The sequence below is a fragment of the Eriocheir sinensis genome, unplaced genomic scaffold, assembly GCF_024679095.1.
Source record: "Eriocheir sinensis breed Jianghai 21 unplaced genomic scaffold, ASM2467909v1 Scaffold647, whole genome shotgun sequence".
Classification (NCBI taxonomy): Eukaryota; Metazoa; Arthropoda; class Malacostraca; order Decapoda; family Varunidae; genus Eriocheir; species Eriocheir sinensis.
The window spans coordinates 77398-97262 of NW_026111995.1; the positions used below are offsets into that span (position 1 = coordinate 77398).

General features: G+C 43.2%; 2 protein-coding genes across 2 annotated transcripts; one reads left to right on the forward strand and one right to left on the reverse strand.

Annotated features, from left to right (window-relative positions):
• The first annotated feature begins 3585 nt into the window (after positions 1–3585).
• Positions 3586–18662, forward strand: LOC126993634 (protein furry-like). Its single transcript, XM_050852804.1, is given in 16 exon segments — positions 3586–3760; positions 5281–5464; positions 13742–13791; positions 13979–14322; positions 14933–15080; positions 15083–15097; positions 15100–15159; positions 15227–15363; positions 15499–15693; positions 16299–16400; positions 16757–16906; positions 17067–17255; positions 17539–17672; positions 17881–18073; positions 18233–18386; positions 18505–18662. Coding segments are annotated over 16 exon segments (2388 nt in total).
• Positions 18663–19195: 533 nt separating this feature from the next.
• Positions 19196–19832, reverse strand: LOC126993635 (tRNA-cytidine(32) 2-sulfurtransferase-like). The gene is made up of 3 exons (XM_050852805.1): positions 19777–19832; positions 19532–19658; positions 19196–19408 (listed from the first exon to the last, which is right to left on the reverse strand). The coding sequence occupies exons 1-3, from the start codon at positions 19830–19832 to the stop codon at positions 19196–19198; spliced, it is 396 nt and encodes a 131-aa protein (XP_050708762.1).
• Positions 19833–19865: the final 33 nt, after the last annotated feature.

Sequence of the window (19865 nt, forward strand, 5' to 3'; positions counted from 1 at the left end):
GATTTTATACCCTTTTTTAAGTTTTGTAATTATACTTTATATAAAAAACAATTAATCGGGATTTTTATTAGGGGAACGACTTTTGAATTTTTTGATACCGCTGCTCCATGGAGACTCATATATGCCTAAGGGAGGTGCCTTCTGTTTTAGTTTCAGGTCGCTAGGCTTCTTTGGTTTTGAAAAATATTTAAATTTTAAATTTTTGAAAATCGCCATTTACGAATCATTACGGCCCCGCCTGCTTTCCCGTCAAGAGATTGTGAAGTCTATGGGTTAAGTTAGGGATTAGGTTGTGTTTGGTGTTTGTTTATTAGTTTCCTCATCCAAGAAATTCAGGATTTTTTTTTTTTCGTCTTGGCCTATTGCTACCGGTGAGGCTTCTTCCCAGTGGATCCTGAATTTCATGATGGCTTCCGGGTGGGGCCTGATGGTGGCCCAGCCCGTTCTCGCAGGCTTGGTAGTGTTTATAGTGGCGCCATCTTGCATTGGCTCATGCTACCCTCCCGGAGCTCATCTTTAATCCTAGAATCTAGAGTCGGGTTGATAGGTGATCTTCTGGACAGCATGTAGGTAGTTTTAAGCCACTCGGCGGCTGAAAAATCCCAGCCATTGGTGGCAACAGTCGGGGATTGAACTCTGCGTCCTCCTGAACGCGAGGGCCGCTCTCAAACTATCCGGGCTCAGCTACCGCCTCCCCAAATGCAATGCAATGGTTATTAATGTTTTTCTATGTGATTTTGCAACATTAATTTCTGCCGAGAATCATTGGTTTCCTCCCTCAGCACCTCCGAAGGTAATAGTAATAAAACTAATGATTTCCAACAAAATCAATCATTGGAATCACAGGCGTAACCCTAATAACCATTGCATTCTGAAATGTCTTAGTGCGAAAAGGAACAGGATGGACCTCAGTGGGATAATTACCCTAACCTGACCTAACTTAACCTAACTGGGGGATCCCAAGAAGCTATTTCCGACTGGTAAATGCAACTGATAATAAGATTTAAATGATCAGAATGTTTAAATCCACTGGGTAATGTATTGTTATAAACTGCCATTAATGGCCAATACCTTTTTTCATAGTCTCCATGTCTGATTTTTTTGCCCTTGATGACGCTTTTAAAAGTTCTCTAAGGAAACAATGGGTAAAACATAAGGTACTATAGGTTCTTGCCGGAGGTCAATTATATGGGGAGACTGAACATATTCTATTGCAATAAGCATGAAATTAACTATTTCAGGATGTGGAAAAGATCGAATTGTGGCTGGAGGGAGGCAGAAAAAGAGAAGAGGAGTGTGTGGTACCATCTACCTCTGGATAGTTGAAGGCAGCCAGATTTTATATTAATGCCATCAAAGTTGATGCTCACAATGCCTTAACTAGTTGAGAAGATTCCAGACCCCAAATCATGGAGAAAATTTCCATTGATAAAAGTAAAAATAGCTTCTGGTAAGTAATACATATTGTATTGACCACAACTGTAAAGCATTGGTAACTATTACTTCATCGGTTCCTCAGCCAAAATTTTATATGAAGTACTACCAATGTACGCCATCAGTAACGAAGAGGTTACAGGCAGATCGAAGAGATCCTCCTTATCTGGAAACTCTGCATATCAAAATCCAAGAAGTCTCTGTACTTGCCCCACGTAATCCAAATACAGGAGGGGATTATTGTGATCACTTTCAGTTGTCTTAATTTCTTCCCTCCGTAAATTGCCTAATGATCTGTCATTTTTTTCGCAATAGGTTAATACTACACCTGAGGAGTAACACTTTTTAAGGGTTTGGAAGTTTAAAAAGTGATTGAGTCATGTTTGCAGTGAAAACCTGAAATGAACAAAGGCATTTAAATGGGTTTCAGACAGTTACGAGGAATGTGAGCAGCACCAGCTGACATCAGCAGTAGACAGTGACAGAAGCAGCAGATGACCTGGATGGGGGAAGATGGTTTTGATTCCTTGCGTGGTAGGAAGAAACGTATGAAGAAAAGCTTTCTGCCAAAGGACTCTTATTAGTAGTCAGGATTTGGACTGTTCACGTAAGTCTGTATTCAGTTACTGCAACATTTGCAAACGTAACCTAAGGTTTTTCTAGACAAAAATATGTACCTACATACATACACTATCTTCTACTCATGCATCATCCCTATACTGTCCAAACTCCCTTATGCAAGAGAGTTAACCAGCATCTTCACTCTTTCATCCCTCACGCTGAAGTAAACTCTGGAACAATCTTCAACTTCATCTGTATTTCCTCCTGCCGTCACAACCTGAACTCTTTCAAGAGGAGGGTATCAGGACATCTCCTCCTCCAGTTTGACCTTGCTTTGGACACCTCTTTTGTTTTTCTTTTGTTTAGGAGCAGCTTAGTAGCGGGCTTTTTTTATTATTGTTTTTCTTTTTGTGTGCCCTTTTTAGCTGCCTCCTGTGCTCCTGTCACGCACAATCACTCTACTGCTATGCTCTAGTGTCAGTCCCCTTCCCCTTTAACTGCCTCATTCACACTATCAATCCATCCTTTTACGCGGCCGCCTCTCAGATTCCTCGCACCCCCTCCCGGTTTGAACGTGCACTCATCTTCTTCACCAACCCTGTCATCCTCCATTGCTTTCAACATAACCAAACCATCTCCAACACATTGCTTTGCTCTTCCTGCCAATTTTGCTTTATTATAGGTTTGTTGTAGATAAGCATATTTGAATGACGATATTACCATAGTAAATTTTGTTTTGTTAACAGCTATTGTTTTTCACAGACTTTGCCTCAGGGCCATCTTTACAATATGATTGCTCCCCCACCACAAAAGGTTGTCCCTTACAACCACATCAACACAAAACTTGCCAAGTGCAGCAAGAAAAAATCTGAAAGACATAATTCTGACGGTAAGATGTAGCTGTATTCTACAACTAATTGCTTTATGTGATCATGACCTGATGTAGAAGAAACAGAATGCAGTCCATGTGCAGTAAAGGGTCATATTACTGTATTTCTTATATAGGATGAAAGGTCATCTATGATGTGATCTCAATCTGGAGATGAATATGAGTAGTAAAATGTAGCTGAATCTATCTATCTATATATTGAGGCTGTTTCCCCATAAAGGTGACTCCACTCTCCTCAAAACCACAAATCTCTCTGAACTGTGGCCCCATCACTGAAACAGTTTAATGTCCGACCAGGATAATTACTAATATTTCCTAATACATATATTTCACAGATGTGAAAGTAACCGGCAAAAGAAGAGTAATTTTCCAACAGCAAGATGAAGGCAGTCGGCCTGATACCCTACACAACATTTGGACCTTCGCAACAGCAGCCTAAGGAACAGATCGACCGACAGACGAGACATGACAGCAGTGACCAACAAAGCGAAGACATGACAGCGATTGACACAACAGACATGACAGCAGCGATTACAGCAGACATGACAGCAGTGACCGACACAGCAGACATGACAGCAGTGACCAACACAACAGACGTGACCTTGTTATCCTTACAAAGACATGATGATCGTGGCCAATGCAGCGACTTGGCAGCAGTGACTGACACAACAGACGCGGCGGTCATGACCGACACAACAGACATGACGGTGACCAACGCAGCAGGCATGACAGTCATGACCGACACAACAGACGACGATCTCGTGATAAGCACTGACAGCGGTGACCCGACGCAGCAGGCGCTGACGGTCGTGACCGACACAACAGACATGACAACGGTGACCAGCGCAGCGGACATGACAGCGGTGACCGACAAAGGCGATTGGATTCAGAATCTGTCTAGTGAAGACCTTGATGATGTTCAACCCTTGAACAAGAGAAAGGCAAATCAGTGGCTTTCCTATGGATTGAGCAGTAAGTTGAAAGTTTTGTGCATGGTAGTGCTCAAGTGTTTTAACCCGTACAGTGTTGCTTTATAGGAGTGAAGCAGGTGTAACTGGGGTTTAGTTTGGCCAAATAATATTATTGTATAAAATTGAAAAAAATAGCGATTTGAGCGATATAAATACCTACGATATATGTGTATTCCCTATAAGCATCGTTTTCTGTGGAGTCCTTTCACGCGTGGCACCAATACTCCAGTGGTGAATGCGTGGAAAACATGTAGAACAGTACTATGTAGCTTCCGCTTCTTGTTATTGCTTCCGACACACTGTGAATGCTTCTTCATGACTATACTGTTGTTTAGTTTGAGTTTCTTGTAAAAATATATCTGAGGATTGTTTACAACTTTCTATAGATCATATCATAGTACCAAATTTATTCACGGCACAAATTACTATATTTCTCTATGTGTATATAAGTAGCACAATATTATCCCTTCATTACTGAAGCATAACATTTTGTAACACCAACAACAAAAAATTACACACAGCTGCCAAAATAACCCATTATACGAATTTATGTTTTTTATGTTGGTACTCCTGCATACCACAGCCCGCCGCCCTGTCGCCAGCTGATCACATACCCCAAACATTTCCCACATTTACTCGTAGCTTCGCGTCTTTGCATTTGCTGCCGACCAATTTGGTATTGCTCTGCTACTGTACCAATTTACACTTTTATCCCAATTTTTACAAGTATATCTAAGAGTAATTGTGTATTACCTCTGGACTGTCATATATCCATGAAAATGTATGGCTGAAACTGAAGTAAGCTCAGGTTCAAAGCCAGGAATGAGCTCTAAAGGAGAACAGACACTTGTAACCCTGTTGGAGAAACTAACAAGGCTGCCTGTAGTAACACTGCACTGCAGGACAACACTGCTAACAGCGAGGGTGTAGCAGCGTGTCTGGCTATCATGACTCATTGCTGGGCCAACCCGCCAACCTTGGCCTCACGCCCAAACACCAACACAACCGGCGATGACTGTACGCATGAACACAAGAAATATATTGAAATTGCTATTCAAGTTGGAATGATATACATGGCTGATCTACTGGAGCAGTATTTTGGAAGTATATTGATAAGTAATTATGACACCACTTTGGCATATTTTTATAAAAATATACCTGTTTTTCAATACGTCATTCCGTGGTCATGGATACATTCTATGTAATAGACCACAGCAATACAATAAAAATGAAATTGGCTTTCAAAAATCCATATTTAGGCATAGAAAAGACATCTTGAACCATTTCTACAGGACAGGTGCCGTGATAGCCAACATTCGAACCTCTACAAAAGGGTAACTAAGGGTTGTGGCTGAACTAAGGAAGAAAAAGATGCAATAAAAACAACCTCTAGAGTGACATTTCCCCTTCATCTTACTCCCTCAGGGATGCAGCAAGCAGTGAGGGGGCTTCCAGTGCAGGCGTGCTGGAGGGGGCTGGGGGCCAGGCTACAGCCTCCCCGCCCGCTCCTCTCCTCCGCTGCAGATTACGTCACCGTGGCTGGCTGGAAGACACCCTGGCTCTCACAGAGTCTGGAGGAGGAGGAATGGAGTGAGAGGAGAGTTGATGGGTAGAAAATTGAGAGTTGGAGAGAAGAGGATGGATAGGGACATGGAGGAAAGGGTGAGGGTGGGTTGATGTGGAGAAAGATGAGGGTTAACCGCAAACTGCTGTCGCCTTCTGGGCTGGTGATGGCTGCTTGTAAGCCTTCTGGGCGAACTTTTCAAACAGAAGCGTAAAAAGTTTCCCTTGACAGATACTGCCAGAAAAACATTTTTGATAGAAAATCTAAGAAATAAGGATACAACACATTTAGAACTGAATGTGTGTATTGTAATGTTATGACACGTTTATAACAGATATCATTTATTGAAGGTCAATCTCTACGCTGATATAGCCGCACTAAGCGGCCGCACTCAGAATCTCAATCCCACATGACTTACGGGTTAAAAGAGGAGAGGGATGGATGAGGGCATGGATAATGGGGATGAAGAAAGGACAAGAGATGGTTGAGTGGGAGAAATTGGAGGTAAAAAGAGAAGAGAGAGTAGATGGATGAATACAAAACTAACTTTTATGAGTAATGATAAATAACCAGAAATAAGAGAAAAGATGAGAATATCATTAAAAGCAACCAGAAATTGCCGGGAAATCTAAAGACCTTTATAAACCTTTTGCCTTTCACATCTTAAACTTATAACAAAACCTTGATTTTTTGCAGAAATTAAAAGTCAGGAACATTTTGGTGGAGCTATTTTTTCCCCTTCAGCTGCTTCTGTTACTATATAAAGAAAATCATGGTGTAAGGACGTAACCTAACATTTTCCTTCCTTCCTCACCTCTCCCACAGGCCAGGAGTGAAGGAGGGTCTCTGTGAACCTCCTGAACACCTGTAAAACAGCATGTTAGTCTCCCAAGTCTCCCTCACGAGTAGAAATGCAGTGAGCGAGAGCGGCGGTTCTGTTGACACTCACGCGCTGTGAAGCTTGTTCCACTGATTCATGTGTTTATTAATTCACACACCTTGCCATTACATTTTATTCCTCATTTATTTTATTTTTTCCAGTATTCAGTTTTATATTATGATTTTTTACACACCAGTTCCTTATTTTTTTTTTTATGTAATTGGATGAGTTTTTTGTGCGGTTTTGATCTCACGAAACAAAAGTTTTATCCACCAAGCCATTTTTCACTTGTGGTTCCCTCACTTGTGTCATCAGCAGGAGTTTGAAGCGGTAGATATTTTCCTTTTTAACTTTTTTGGTAGGAAGAGTAACTCTTGCTTTTTTCAATTGTGCATAAATGGCTTATGTTACGACCACTACCTTCTTTGTTTTGGATGGTTGGCGCTGACTAAAATAAACAGCCAGTGTGTAGTTAGTGTCACTGTTGTTTGTTGACTGTTACGATTCGGTGCTTGTGGAGAGATGAGTCAGTTGTGGAGTCATCTAGAGTTGATTGCTTCAGTATGAGTTGGTCAGTGTTGCTGCGAGTCAGTGATTTTAGGATTACCAACCTTGCGAGTAGTGAGTCGCTAAAAAAAATATCAAGAGTCTGGCAGTTTCAATAATAGATCAGAGTTCAGATTGGTCAAAAGTAGGCTCCAGAAAGTTAGGAGTGACCAAATTAAAGAGTCGGATAGTTTGAAGATAAGTTTAAAGGTCGAAACACAAAAAAGTATGTCCCAGAGAGTTAGAAGTAACCAAATTAAAAGTCCTACAATTTTAAGACAAGTTCAAAGCTCGTAATATTAAAAAGTATGTTCTAGAAAGTGACCAAATCAAGAATGAGGGAGTTTTAAGACCAGCTCAGTGTTCAAATCAGCAAAAAGTATGTTCCAGAAAGGAGTCACTAAATCAAGAGTCAGGGAGTTAGACAAGTTCAAAGGTCAAATCGCAAAAAGTGTGTTGCAGAGAGTTATTAGCTACCAAATTACGACAGTTTTAAGGCAGGTTCAAAGTTTGTATTATTAAAAAGCATGTCCTAAAGAGTGACCAAATCAAGAGTCAGACAGTTATAAGACAAGTTCAAAGTTCAAATCAGTAAAAAGTATGTTCCAGAAAATTATGAGTCACCAAATCAGTCACTAAATCAAGAATCAGGGAGTTTTAAGACAGGTTCATAGTTCCAATTAATAAAAAGATGTCCCCAAGAGTTAGACATGACCAAATTAAAAGAGTCACAGTTTTAAGACAGGTTCATAGTTCCAATTAATAAAAAGATGTCCCCAAGAGTTAGACATGACCAAATTAAAAGAGTCACAGTTTTAAGATGAGTTCAAAGGTCATCAAATTGGAGTCTCGCGTAAGCCACAACCCCGAGGACAACCGAACACACACACACGTCTCCATGTGGGCACACTGGCTCGTCTGTCTGTGTGCGTGTACGTGTGTGCATGAACTGAATTCTGGTCTAACAATGACTCTTTGGCTAACCGTGTTTTTGTACATTTCATAACCGTTGACCTCAATAATAATCATGATACTATAACAATAATACTAAGAAAGAATAATTACATTTACGACAATAATAATATGTAACCAATAATAATGATGATAATAATAATGAATGATGAAAATAACACAGCCTCATAACAATAGACACATAATATAACAATAGCAGAGAGAGAGTACCAAATCCAATCCGTCCACTTCACTGTAGTCATAAGTGTGAGTGACATAGCAAAAGGGAGTAATAATTTTTAAAGCATCTATTTTTAAAAACTTACCATCTCTTCCTGTGTGTGTGTAGTCTGTGGTCTGTAAAAGTGTATTAAAACTCCACCTTTTTGCCTCACCTCCCTTCCATGATTAACCAGCTGTGTATATCTTAACTACTAGGATTATCCGTAGAATGGTTAGATGTACATGTGTAACCTTCTGTAATCTGTGTACATACATACGTGTAGCTACTAATCTCTGGGTGCTGAGCTTGGCCTGCCACCGCCCTCTCCCCGCCCAGGGCATCTCAGCGGGTCATGTCAGCAGGAGTCATGGGCAGAGCTATAGAGTGCGGAAGTAGAGTTGTCTGGTGGTGGCAGTACTGGGCACTTTCCTTTATTATTTGCCTAGGTCTGCCTTCATTGGGGAAAAATTAAAATGACATGTGGCTTCAAAATTTATGAGTAGATGGAAATGTGTGTGATGGAGTGATGGGGTTGCTGAAGATGGCTGTTGACTGCCTTTACATGCCTCAAAAGAGTTGATATTAGTGTGTGTGGGTGTTGTGGTGCTTCCTGTCTACCTCATCCTGTGTAGATTTTAACCTGGCAAAAAAAATATGGAGCAAAAGAACACTAACACAACAGCTGGTGCCCAAAGAATAGGATGGGAAGCTTAAATCAAAGAAGGTTGAAGCTAGAAAAAAAAATAAAAAATGAGAAGCAAGTGAAAAAATAAGAAGCCAAAGGAAAATAATCACTGTAGCAATCCCGCACCCAAAATATTAAAGGCTTCAGTATGATTTTGGGGTATGATTTGGTATTGCTGTGTGAGGCATCATTCTGTACCCTGCTGAGGCGCCCTGGACAGCTGAGAGAGGGAGAGTGGTCAGCGCTGGAAGGGAGCCAGAGTCTGCATGCCCCTCCCCTCCCACCTCCCTCCTCCTTGACCTCCCCTCGGTAAATCAAACTAACAATGCATGACCTCCCTTCCCTGAACCCCCAAGCAGCTCCCTTCCCTGGCGTCCAAGCATGTGGGGGCCTGTGTGTGTGTAAAGTGCTGGGTGCACATGTGTGCGTGTCCGGGGGTCCCATGAAAAGTGTACATATAGGGGAGGAGGTGGAGGAGAGGTAGGAGTAGTAGTAGTAGGAGGAGAAGGAGGAGGAGGAGGAGGAGGTAGAGGAGGAGGTGGCTATGCTGACCAATGTTAAGTTTTCAGTCCTCAGAAAGTTTCAATTCTTTACCTAATAGTGGCGAATTGGGAAAACATTCGGTAACAGTAAAATCTTTTAATGTTCTCTATCTTCAGTTTCTGGCTCGTAGTGAGGTCCACTCTGCATAATGATTCGATTAAGTTAACTGCCTCTTTAGTCTCCTGTCTCGTGTTCTTAAACTTATCGTCACCTCCGTTTGCCTATTTGAAAAGCCTCTCGTAGCAGAAGTTCCTGGGGTTTTCATTTATGTTTTGTGATTCCAGTGATAGTTTTAGCTGTCATCTGTACCCTGAACTTGAAAACCACCCATAAAAACCCTGAAAAAGCCTCTCATAGAAGTTCTTGGGTTTTTCATGGATGTTTTGTGATTCCAGTGATAGTTTTACCCGCCATCTGCACCCTGGACTGGAAATCACCCACTCATGAAAACCCTGAAAAATCCCCTCATCGTAGAAGTTCCTTGGGTTTTCACGGCCTGTTTTATGATTCCAGTGATAGTTTTACCTGCCATCCGCACCCTGAACTTGAAAACCACACATGAAAACCCTGAAAAAGACTCATAGAAGTTTCTGGGGTTTTCATGGCCTGTTTTATGATCCCAATGATAGTTTTACCTGCCATCTGCACCCTGGACTAGAAAACCACTTATGAAAACCCTGAAAAAGCCTCTCGTAGTAGAAGTTCCTTGGGTTTTCATGGCCTGTTTAATGATTCAGTGATAGTTTTCCCGCCATCTGCACCCTGGACTGGAAATCACCCACTCATGAAAACCCGGTAAATCTTCTCCGTGGCCAAAATAGTCGTAACGGGAGGCCGATACGTTTAAGAATAAGGGCGTTAGTGTACCTAGTCTTGTTGCATTTCCTTGGATCCATGTTCCCCTAAGACACCACATAGGCCCTTTCCTTTAGCTTTAGGTGCTTCTGGGGGCTAAGAACACACCTCTGCATCCCAAGGTGTGATAGAATAATGCAGCTAATCCCAAATTTTCAGCCTCGGACCCAAATTCCCCAGAGGCAGAATGATTTGTATGCATAAAGTGAGGGAAAAGGAGGTGACATGGGCGACAGAGGGGAGATATAGATAGATAGGGTGATTTGAGTGAGGAGAAGATAGGGTAAGGCAGGTTCAAAGATGGGGCAAGACGAGTTGATGAAGAGATTGGGTGTAGGGATGGAGATGATAAACTAATTCTTGTGGGAAATGTAGGAAAATATATAGTCGTTAGCCGTTTACTGTAGATATAAAACTATGTGGGTGAGATTATAAAATGTTCTAGGGGAAAGTCATTAGCAGTGATGAGAACAAAGTCTTAGTTGCAAGGGACTGATGTAACGTAAGTGTGACGGTCAAAGAAGCAGTAAAGATTTAGGAATGAAGGTGTGGAAGGAGGGAATGGGAGCTTGGAGAGAGAAGTAAACTGACAACCATGAGATGCAGAAGAGTTGAGGTGAAGTAAGAGGGTCTGAGGGTAGAATCATGTTTTGAGTGAAAATACAAATGATTGAATGACGTTGAATAGATTAACTGTAGAAGGGAATATAAGTGGGAATGAAAAGGATGGAGAAGCAGTAGGAAGAGTTAAGAGGGAACAGAAATTATCGAAACAGTAGCAAGAAAGAAAATGTGAATAGAAAAGATTGAAGAGCAGTAATAGATTGTAAGTGAGAATACTGAGGATCAAAGGGGAATAGCAGCGGATAAGTGGAAATAAAAAGAATCAAGGGACAGCAGCAAGAGAATAAATGGGAATAGAAAGAATTAAAGGGCAATAGCAAGGGATCAGTTGGAGTATAAAGGAGTAGAGGGAATAGTAGAAAGGGTTAAGTGATGGTAGTAGAAGTTGAGTGAGAGTTGCAGGAGGTGGGAGGACCCGAGTGACCCCTTACCTCCAACACCCCGAGACCATCCAGGAGGGGTGGGGGGGCCTGGCTTGCTACATTAACCTGTGGTCTTTGGTGTCTCTCTGTTCCATGGTCTTGGGGTGGGTAGCAGCAGGAGCCGCCCGCCAGCAAGGTAACTCTCTCTCTCTCTCTCTCTCTCTCTCTCTCTCTCTCTCTCTCTCTCTGTCTCTGTCTCTGTCTCTGTCTCTCTCTGTCTCTCTCTCACACTCTTCCTCCATCATCACTGCCACTCCTCTCTCACACACTCACTCGGCACTTCTGTTACATTTCTATTTTCTTTCCATGTATATTTATGAATATTTACACTGCCTTCACCACCATGACTGCCCCCACTCACCACTGCCAACACCACCACCACTACTGCCACCATCACCACCACCGTCGCCACACTATGCACCGAGGACAATGGGACAAGAATTTATTTATATAATTTACATCTGGCCCAACAATGTGGTGCACTGCTTACTTCTATTTATTTGCAACAAACTGCATGGCAAAAATTCTGAATTGCTTTTGTTATAGGAACCCAAACCATAACGATATATAAAGGAAAGCGGTGTAGGTGTCTTCATTTCATTTCCCTTATTAATGATTGAAAAAAAAGCTGTCCATCACAAGGTGCCTTGGAGATATCAAGAAACACGCCTTTTTCTAACAGATGCATTGACACCTGGGATGATTTCGAAAATTGGATAGTTCAAGCTTGAAATATTCATAAATTTAAAACTATTTTAAATGGATTTAGATTTAGGGATGAGACCCCACAAGTTTAGCTCACATTCTGTATATCACCTAGGTAAATATAACCAGGTAAATATACTCACACTCACCACTGAAATCTTTACATTCTCAGTCTTTCCCTCCATCCTCTCTTCTCTCATGCTTATCTTTTTTCATGATACACCATAACTTGTGTCTCCTGCCGTTTGGCACTCAGGAAGAGGAATGGAAAAGGCTGGCCATTTCTTAGTAACCTCGCCGAAGAAAGAAAAATTAAACTATGGAACAAATGCCTTGCCAGCATCAAAATGTTCCTGGTGCTCCCTTGAGTTTCTTCTCATCTTTCTTTACCGGTTGCTTTCTTTCACTTCGGTTTATTTACTTTATTTCTTTGAATCCTGAGTTACAGAGGAAGCTCTCTATCTCTCTCTCTGACACAGCCCCAAAATTTCTCCTTTCCCCTTCCCAAAACAACTTTTTGGTTCACTTTTAACTAAAAATTCACCGTACATTTTTTCTGCCTTTACTAACATTTTAGAATATATGCTGACAATTACCAGAAAGAGTTTGTCCAATTGGTGTGGCTGTTCTTAATGTATCTATGTCTCCACCCTGCCCTGCATTATTTTTGAAACATGTTTTGCACTCTACTTCCCCATTTTTCTGCACTCTAGGCAGTGCAAATACATCAGCCTCACAGACACATCCCACAACTGCAAACTCTAGTTGCCAGACCACTGCAATTGTCAGAATAAAGATTCTAAGTTTTTTGCTCTTGGAACCCTACTAACAAGTTGCCTTTGCTATGGAAGGTCGTAGTAGAGTGGCCACTGCATGTCTGCCTCGCCTGACTTAGTGTGCATGGCTTGCTGCTTGCCTGCTTGCTTGGGGGACCCTCCCTTGCCTGAGTGTGTGTGAGGGTGTGGGTGCTTTGGTGCGTGTGTGTGTGTGGGTGCTCTGGTGCATGTGTGTGTGTGTGTGTGTGTGTGTGTGTGTGTGTGTGTGTGTGTGTGTGTGGTTCACCATGGTCTGATCACATGCTTAACTTGTGATCCCAGTTGTGTGGATGGTTACACACATATTTGCATTCTGAGTGTGTGTGTGAATATGAGAGTGAGTGTGTGAGTGTGAGTTTGTGTGTGAGAGAGACAGAGAGAGAAAGAGAGAGAGAAATTGCTAAACTTCATCATTTTGACCTCCTCAGATCTTGAATCACAGTCCTTCCCATTTCTTTGTTGTGTGTTTGTGTGTGTGAGTGCCTGTGAGTGTGTGTGTGTGTCTGTGAGTGTGTGTGTGTGTGTGTGTGTCTGTGAGTGTGTGTGTCTGTGTGTGTGCGCGCATACGTAATCTGCTTTACCTGAATGCACCAAAGAACAGTCTGGCATAGATTAGCCCACAGTGAGACTTGCCAGCAGCTTGGTTTCTAAATTTAATTTTTCAGTGAACATGAGGTGTGTTCACCACTGCTTAGATTCCTTGTCTTGCTCATTACTTTAGTTGTGTTGACGGTGTAATCGTGTGGTGTCATTTTGTTCAGACATAGCTTTGCCTTAGCATTATGTTTTCACTTGCCTCTGGCCTTCATGTCTCATAGCTATGAGTGATGTTTTCAAGTGAGTCAACTCTTACTGTGGGTGGCATTTGTTGTTACAGTGCACAGCTCTATGTAGACTGAATTGTGAGACTTGTGGTGGACAGAGGAAATTCTTTATGCCTGTACTGGGGCAGTCTTGTGAGACAGTGACTCCTGGTGGTGAGTGGCTGGCTGCCCAGTGCCAGGGGTGCACCTTCATGCCAAGCCAGCACACTGTGCACCTCACTGTGGCCTCACACTCTTCATCACTGGCAGAGCTCCCATGGGGTGCCTGGGAGTGTGTGGAAGCACCAGGGGGTGTGAAGGCAAAGCACAAGGGCTCAACCTCACCAACCAAGTTGTCTTTGAAAATATGAAAATATATCTTTTTTCAATGGCAAGTTTTGGTTACTTAGGAAGACATTCAGATTGTTCCTCCAGTAATTTCCAATAATAAGCATAACAAAACAGCAGTAACTAATAATAACTAACAGTAACGATACTAGTTATAAGCAACCACAGCCAAACAAACTTGCCACCTACAAAATCTGCAAAGAATAGAAAAATCCACACAGAGCAATATAAGGCTCGTTACCTTACCACAACGCCTCCACCACCACCACTACCTGCCTAATGCCTCTGTCTCCCCCCCTCCCCCACCCCCTTCCCCCCCACAGGTCATCTTCAGCCAGAGTTCTGAGCTGGAGCGGCAGTCCTCGATGGCCTCGTCCACAGAGGAGGTCTCGGTGGCCCCGGGCGACAACGACCGCACGGCTGACGACATGACGTCCTCGGAGAAGCAGTTTGCGGTGTTCAAGGACTTCGACTTCCTGGAGTATGAGCTGGAGAGTCAGGGAGTGAGTACTTTTTTTTTCTTTTCCTATTTTTCTGTATGAATTTTACTTTTTATGAGGTATGACTTTCTGTTTCCCTTCATGATTTTTACTTTTTTCTGGGGTACAACTTTTTTTATTTTCCTTCATGAATTTTCCTTTTTTAATGTGGTGTAGCTTTCTTGTTTTCCTTCATTAATTTTTGAGGTATGACTATTTTCCTTCATGATTTTTACTCTTTTTCTGGGGTACAACTTTTTCTATTTTCCTTCATGAATTTTCCTTTTTTAATGTGGTGTAGCTTTCTTGTTTTCCTTCATTAATTTTGCTTTTTTTATAAGGTACAACTTTTCTATTTTCCTTCAAAAATTTTGCTTTTTTATGGGGGTTGTATTTTCCTGTTTTCCTTCATAATATTTACTTTTTTTCATGGGTTATAAGTTTTCTGTTTTCCTTTATGAATTTTACTTTTTTAATGAGGTACAACTTTTCTATTTTCTTTCATGAATTTACATTTTTAATGGGATTTAACTTTTTCTTTTCCTTCATGACTTTTGCTTTTATGGGGTACAATATTTTTCCTTTCCCTCGACGCGGCATTTCCTCACACTGCACTTCCTCCGTCTTCTCACAGGAGGAGAGTGTAGACAACTTCAACCTCTGGGGCGTGAGGCGTCGCTCCCCAAGCAACCTTGGGGAGGGAGACTTTTCCAGCCACTTGGAGGACATGCAAGGTGCCGACCTGACCCCATCCCATGCCAAAAAGGTCATTCCGCCAGCCGACAGCAGTGGTGGGAGGAGGAGGATCAGTCTCCCCTATTGACGACCCAAGTCTCGGTGGGAGTGGCGTTCAGTGGATCGCGGCACTCGTCGTCCTCCACTTCCCTTCACCGGCACTCTCACCACCACTCGCTTCATCATCTTCACCACCACCATCACCACCATCAACCCCCAGTGGTGTCTTCGGCTGCCTCCACTTCTGTCTCAGCGCCGACACCCAAGTTGACGCTGGATACAAGTACTCGCCGCCCAGCCTCACCGACCTCCATATCAGAGTACGTCACTGTTGTTATCTCCTTGTTCTCAGTTGTCCACACAGTCACTCTTAACTCTTTCTCTGACTTATCATGAAGGTGCTAACTCTTGACCTTCCTGGAATTTTATGATAGTTATTCTCATGGTCTTTTCCTTTCCAGTGAGAGTAGTGAAGGAGACCTCGGGGACATGACGCCCTGCAACCCCTCCCCAAGCATCACCGCCATGCTTTTCCGCCCCATCCGGCAGCCTAACGACCTAGAAGATACCTGGCGTGCACACCTGCTCTCTCTCATCGCCACAGACGCCCCCATCGCCCACCCCAACCGCACCTGTACTCTCTTCAGCACTGTCTTCTCTGTGAGTGTGGAATGGGGTTGTGTAGTTGCTGTGAGCTGGGGAAAATAATGAGAAAATTGCATATGCTGTAACTGCACAAATTATGAACAGATATTGAGAAGGTGGTCTTTTGTTTAAGCTAAGTATACATGGAGCCTGTGAAAACCCGTGGAAGGTAAACTGGTAACTCGGATGTCACACTTGTCATGTCCTGAGGTAGCAGGTTCTTACTCACCACAGACACACAAGATGAACACAGAGGCCATGCACATCTATAGTGTATGCCCCAACTTTATATTTACCTAACTTTTGACCATCCTAATAATAAAAGTAAAGCATTTCAAGGATTCCAACTTTACTGTATCACGGGAAGAGTTGGATTAAGAGTACTGTATCAAGGGAAGAGTCGGATTAAGTGTACTGTATCAAGGGAAAAGTTGGATTAAGTGCACTGTATCAAGGGAAGAGTCGGATTAAGTGTACTGTATCAAGGGAAGAGTTGGATTAAGTGTACTGTTTCAAGGGAAGAGTCGGATTAAGTGTACTGTATCAAGGGAAGAGTCGGATTAAGTGTTCTCCAATGTTTCTCCTTCAGCCAGACTGACAGAAACCTTTCCCCCATGCAGGAGAGTGTGATGAAGTTCAGTGAGCTGGTCGGGGAGAGCATCCAGTACTTGGTGAGGCGGGAGATGAACCACGCCTATGTGTCCTTTCTCCCGCACATGGAGGTGAGATATTTATACACTATAGTGAGTACATCATGCCATTTGGGTCTGTCTGTGTACCTTTTCTTAATGCCTCCTGAATATTATAACCCAACCCTATTTTAATGATCTTGTTGAAATTTCTGCTATAATGTCCTTTCCATATTTTTTGACATTCCTACACCATTTGATTTCCTCTCTCGGTCTCTTTTCTTCAGTCTCTTAACATTTTCTTGAGATTTGTTTATTCTCGGCAGAGCCACCTAATTTTCATTTTTGGGGGGTGGATGATAGCACATTCCTCTTCCCAATTATCGTCCTTCAGGCCTTTACTCATCTTCCTCCCCAGTCCCTGCATCACTCTTTTGTTTCTCCGGCAGGGTGTGTCAGGGACGGCTCCTCTCCCTTATGTGTTTGTGGACACCATGCTGCTCACGTCGACGCAGCTCACCCCTCGCTTCCGCTCCACCTTCATCGCCCTCCACGAACACCTTGACACCTACCTTGACAAACGGGACAATGCCAACAGGGTAAGACACACACACACACAATTAAATTTTTAGGGCTTGATTATAACGAGTCTTCTTTTATAATATTGTTTTTAGCTCCTTTAGATAACTTACCACCATGGATTCAGCATATAGTAGTCACCTTGGCCAAAAATATTAATCATTCCTTCCACGTGGTCAGTGTCTAGACGGCATCAAGTCAACAGTGAAGCTTCAGAACCTAGGGGAGAGTCTTCCCGAGCTGTGTCCTGATGAGCAGCACACTGACTTGTGCCGCTGCCTATACAAGCTGCACTTCCAGCTGTCTCTGCTGTACGACACTTATGCCAAGCTGCTGCTGGTGATGCTGCAGGCCGCCCGGGCCACACAGGTTTGTCAAGGGAGGCTGTTTGGCAAACAGCATAGAGGGAGCAGGGGTATATATGACACTATCCCATACTACCAATGGAATAGGGGTCAGCACTGTAGGCTAGCACGAAATAAATGTACTATAAAAAAAAAATCCTCCACTAAGCAAATTAATAAGGGAATAAAGTCTTTCTGTATAATTAGTTATATAAAACAAGTAGTATCAGTTTGCATAAAAATTTATTAAATAACATTTTTTCTGTTGCTATCCAGTGCTTAAATTAAAACTATTTGGTGGTTTTCAGTCAAGTGATCACAGTGTTGAGCTCAGCACCCTCCAGGGCAAACTTGTGGCAGCTGCAGAAACCCTGGACTCCACCCCACCCACCACCCCCACTCGTAGCTCCCAGTCCCTCCCGCCGGAGGGAGTTGCCAGAAGGTCAGTTCATTGGAGGCACGTGTATTGTCTGAGCTTCATCACAACTCTGGGCAGGTTTTCTTTAAATCAACTATTTCTGTCCCATGAATTTCAGGGTAGTAGAATGGTAGTGAAATCATTTCAGAGCTTAGTTTACTCTCATTTTCCCATTTTTCAATAAGGGTGATGAGACTTCAAAGTTTGCCGTCATGCTCAAAATAAACCTTAGACGTATTTTGTTGCAGGGTGAGGAGGGTGAGTGTGAGAGTGTTGGAGGAGAGGAGAGTGAAGTTGGCAGTGCCTGTGAGAGCAGTTTGGGCCGCACCGAAGGAGGTTCACCAGTCAGCTCGTCCTCCTTGGGCTCACAGTCCCTGGAGCTGCCTGTGGTGCCCCCAGCCTCCCAGCCTGAGGCAGAGCTGCAGGTAAGCCCAAGCTAGCAGGAACCTGGAAAGATGTGTCAGCAGGTTACCAGAGCACGAAAATGCACACCTCAGATTTGGGCGCTATGACTGTACCTGTTGAATTAAGATAAAATGTTAAACCTCACTGAACACTGCATATCAACTACTCTCCCCTAACAGCTGCTGCAGCTTGTGGCTGATCAGCGCTGGGTTGGGGCGCTGCAGTTTGTGCGGCAGCACCGATCCCTGTGGCCCAGAGAGGCCTCTTCAGCCCATGATGAAATCACCATCATTCTCAACACGTACTGCACCTACCTAGCAGACAAGAAGCCAGGTGTGTATTAGTCTGCTGACTCTGAACTCTGCCATGACAAGAGAAATTCTTCTGTTTGCTCTATAAACTGCTATCCTGCCTAGACTGTGATAATCTAACATGTATGTCTTGTTTCCAGGAATGATTGCAGTGTGCGGGACAGAGGGGGAGCTGCAGGAAGCCATTTCCAGGCTCATGGACATCAACATGTCTGCACACTCAGCCCTGCGTGCGATTGAACAGACCCCACACCAGGTGCGGGACCCGCTAGACTCTGTCATCCATAAACAGTGTTAGATGTGAGCAGCATTACCAAATCCCCGCCCAGCCAGAGCCAGCCCAGTCTGGTTTGATCCTCTGTGGCTCTCTATGTTGGCAAAGTCCTGTGCTTCTTAAGTCTCTGTGCATAATCCCAGCTTTCTTTGTAATCTGAATGTTGTCCTGCGTGACAGTATTACAAGCGTTGTCGTCAGAAAGCTTTTGTAATGTACTAGGGATGGGGCCATACAGCACCCCAATCCCTGTGTAGTCAGTTCAGAATCTCAGTGTAAGTTACTGCAATACATGGTGCATTAAAGTGTTCCAGGAGTTTAACTTTACCTGAAAGACCACTACACTCAATTTCCCACTACATGCATACCTCTAAAAACAATAAATATCTCTGCACCAAAACATCTACAAAATTTCTGGTTTTGTTCTATATTCCAATCACATTGGTTACAGGAATCTATTACTGCTACAAAAATGACATAGTAAAGCCACTCATCTACTCTAACATCAATTGGTGTTCTACAGGGAAGAAATCAATATTTGTCTGTAGTTTACCAGTATTAAGTTTCCTCTTCGTCCTCCTCTGGATCGTGCTGAGGGAGAGCCTTGTTGTTCCCTGAGGTGGCCAGGACACCGTTCTTGCCAAACACTGTGGACTCAACACCAGTGCGGCTGATGGCCATGACAGGATGCAGGGCTGAGCGCAGGGACCAGTACAGGCCAGGGAACAGAACCTCCTGCTGGGCCAACACCTGTTTCACCCTCTGCCGTTCCTGTGCAGACATCAAAATAAACCCTCTCATTACATGCTTCATTAAAACTATCACTCTTATCACCGAGCACAGTTTTATGATGTTTAGGGAAGGCATCATGCACACACACTCATTGAACCTCACCTTGGGGGCCTCAAAGCATGCTGGGCAGTTCTCTGGGATGACTGGCAGCTTGCGAGACTCTGCAAAATTCCTCAAGTCCTTCTCTCTGACGTATGCGAATGGTCGGACCACCCTCAGGTCCTCCTCCCTGTTGGTGAAGCCAGAAACAGTCAGCCTCAAGCAACAGGTTCAGAATGTAAAGTTGTAGGGGAAATGGGGAGCATAAAGCAAAGCATGAATCACAATACAATGCAAAATTAACATACTTGACTGTGTAGTGAGCTTTCATGGTGCGCAGTCTACCATTGTGGAACACAGACATCATGAAGCTCTCAGCCAGGTCGTCCAGGTGCTG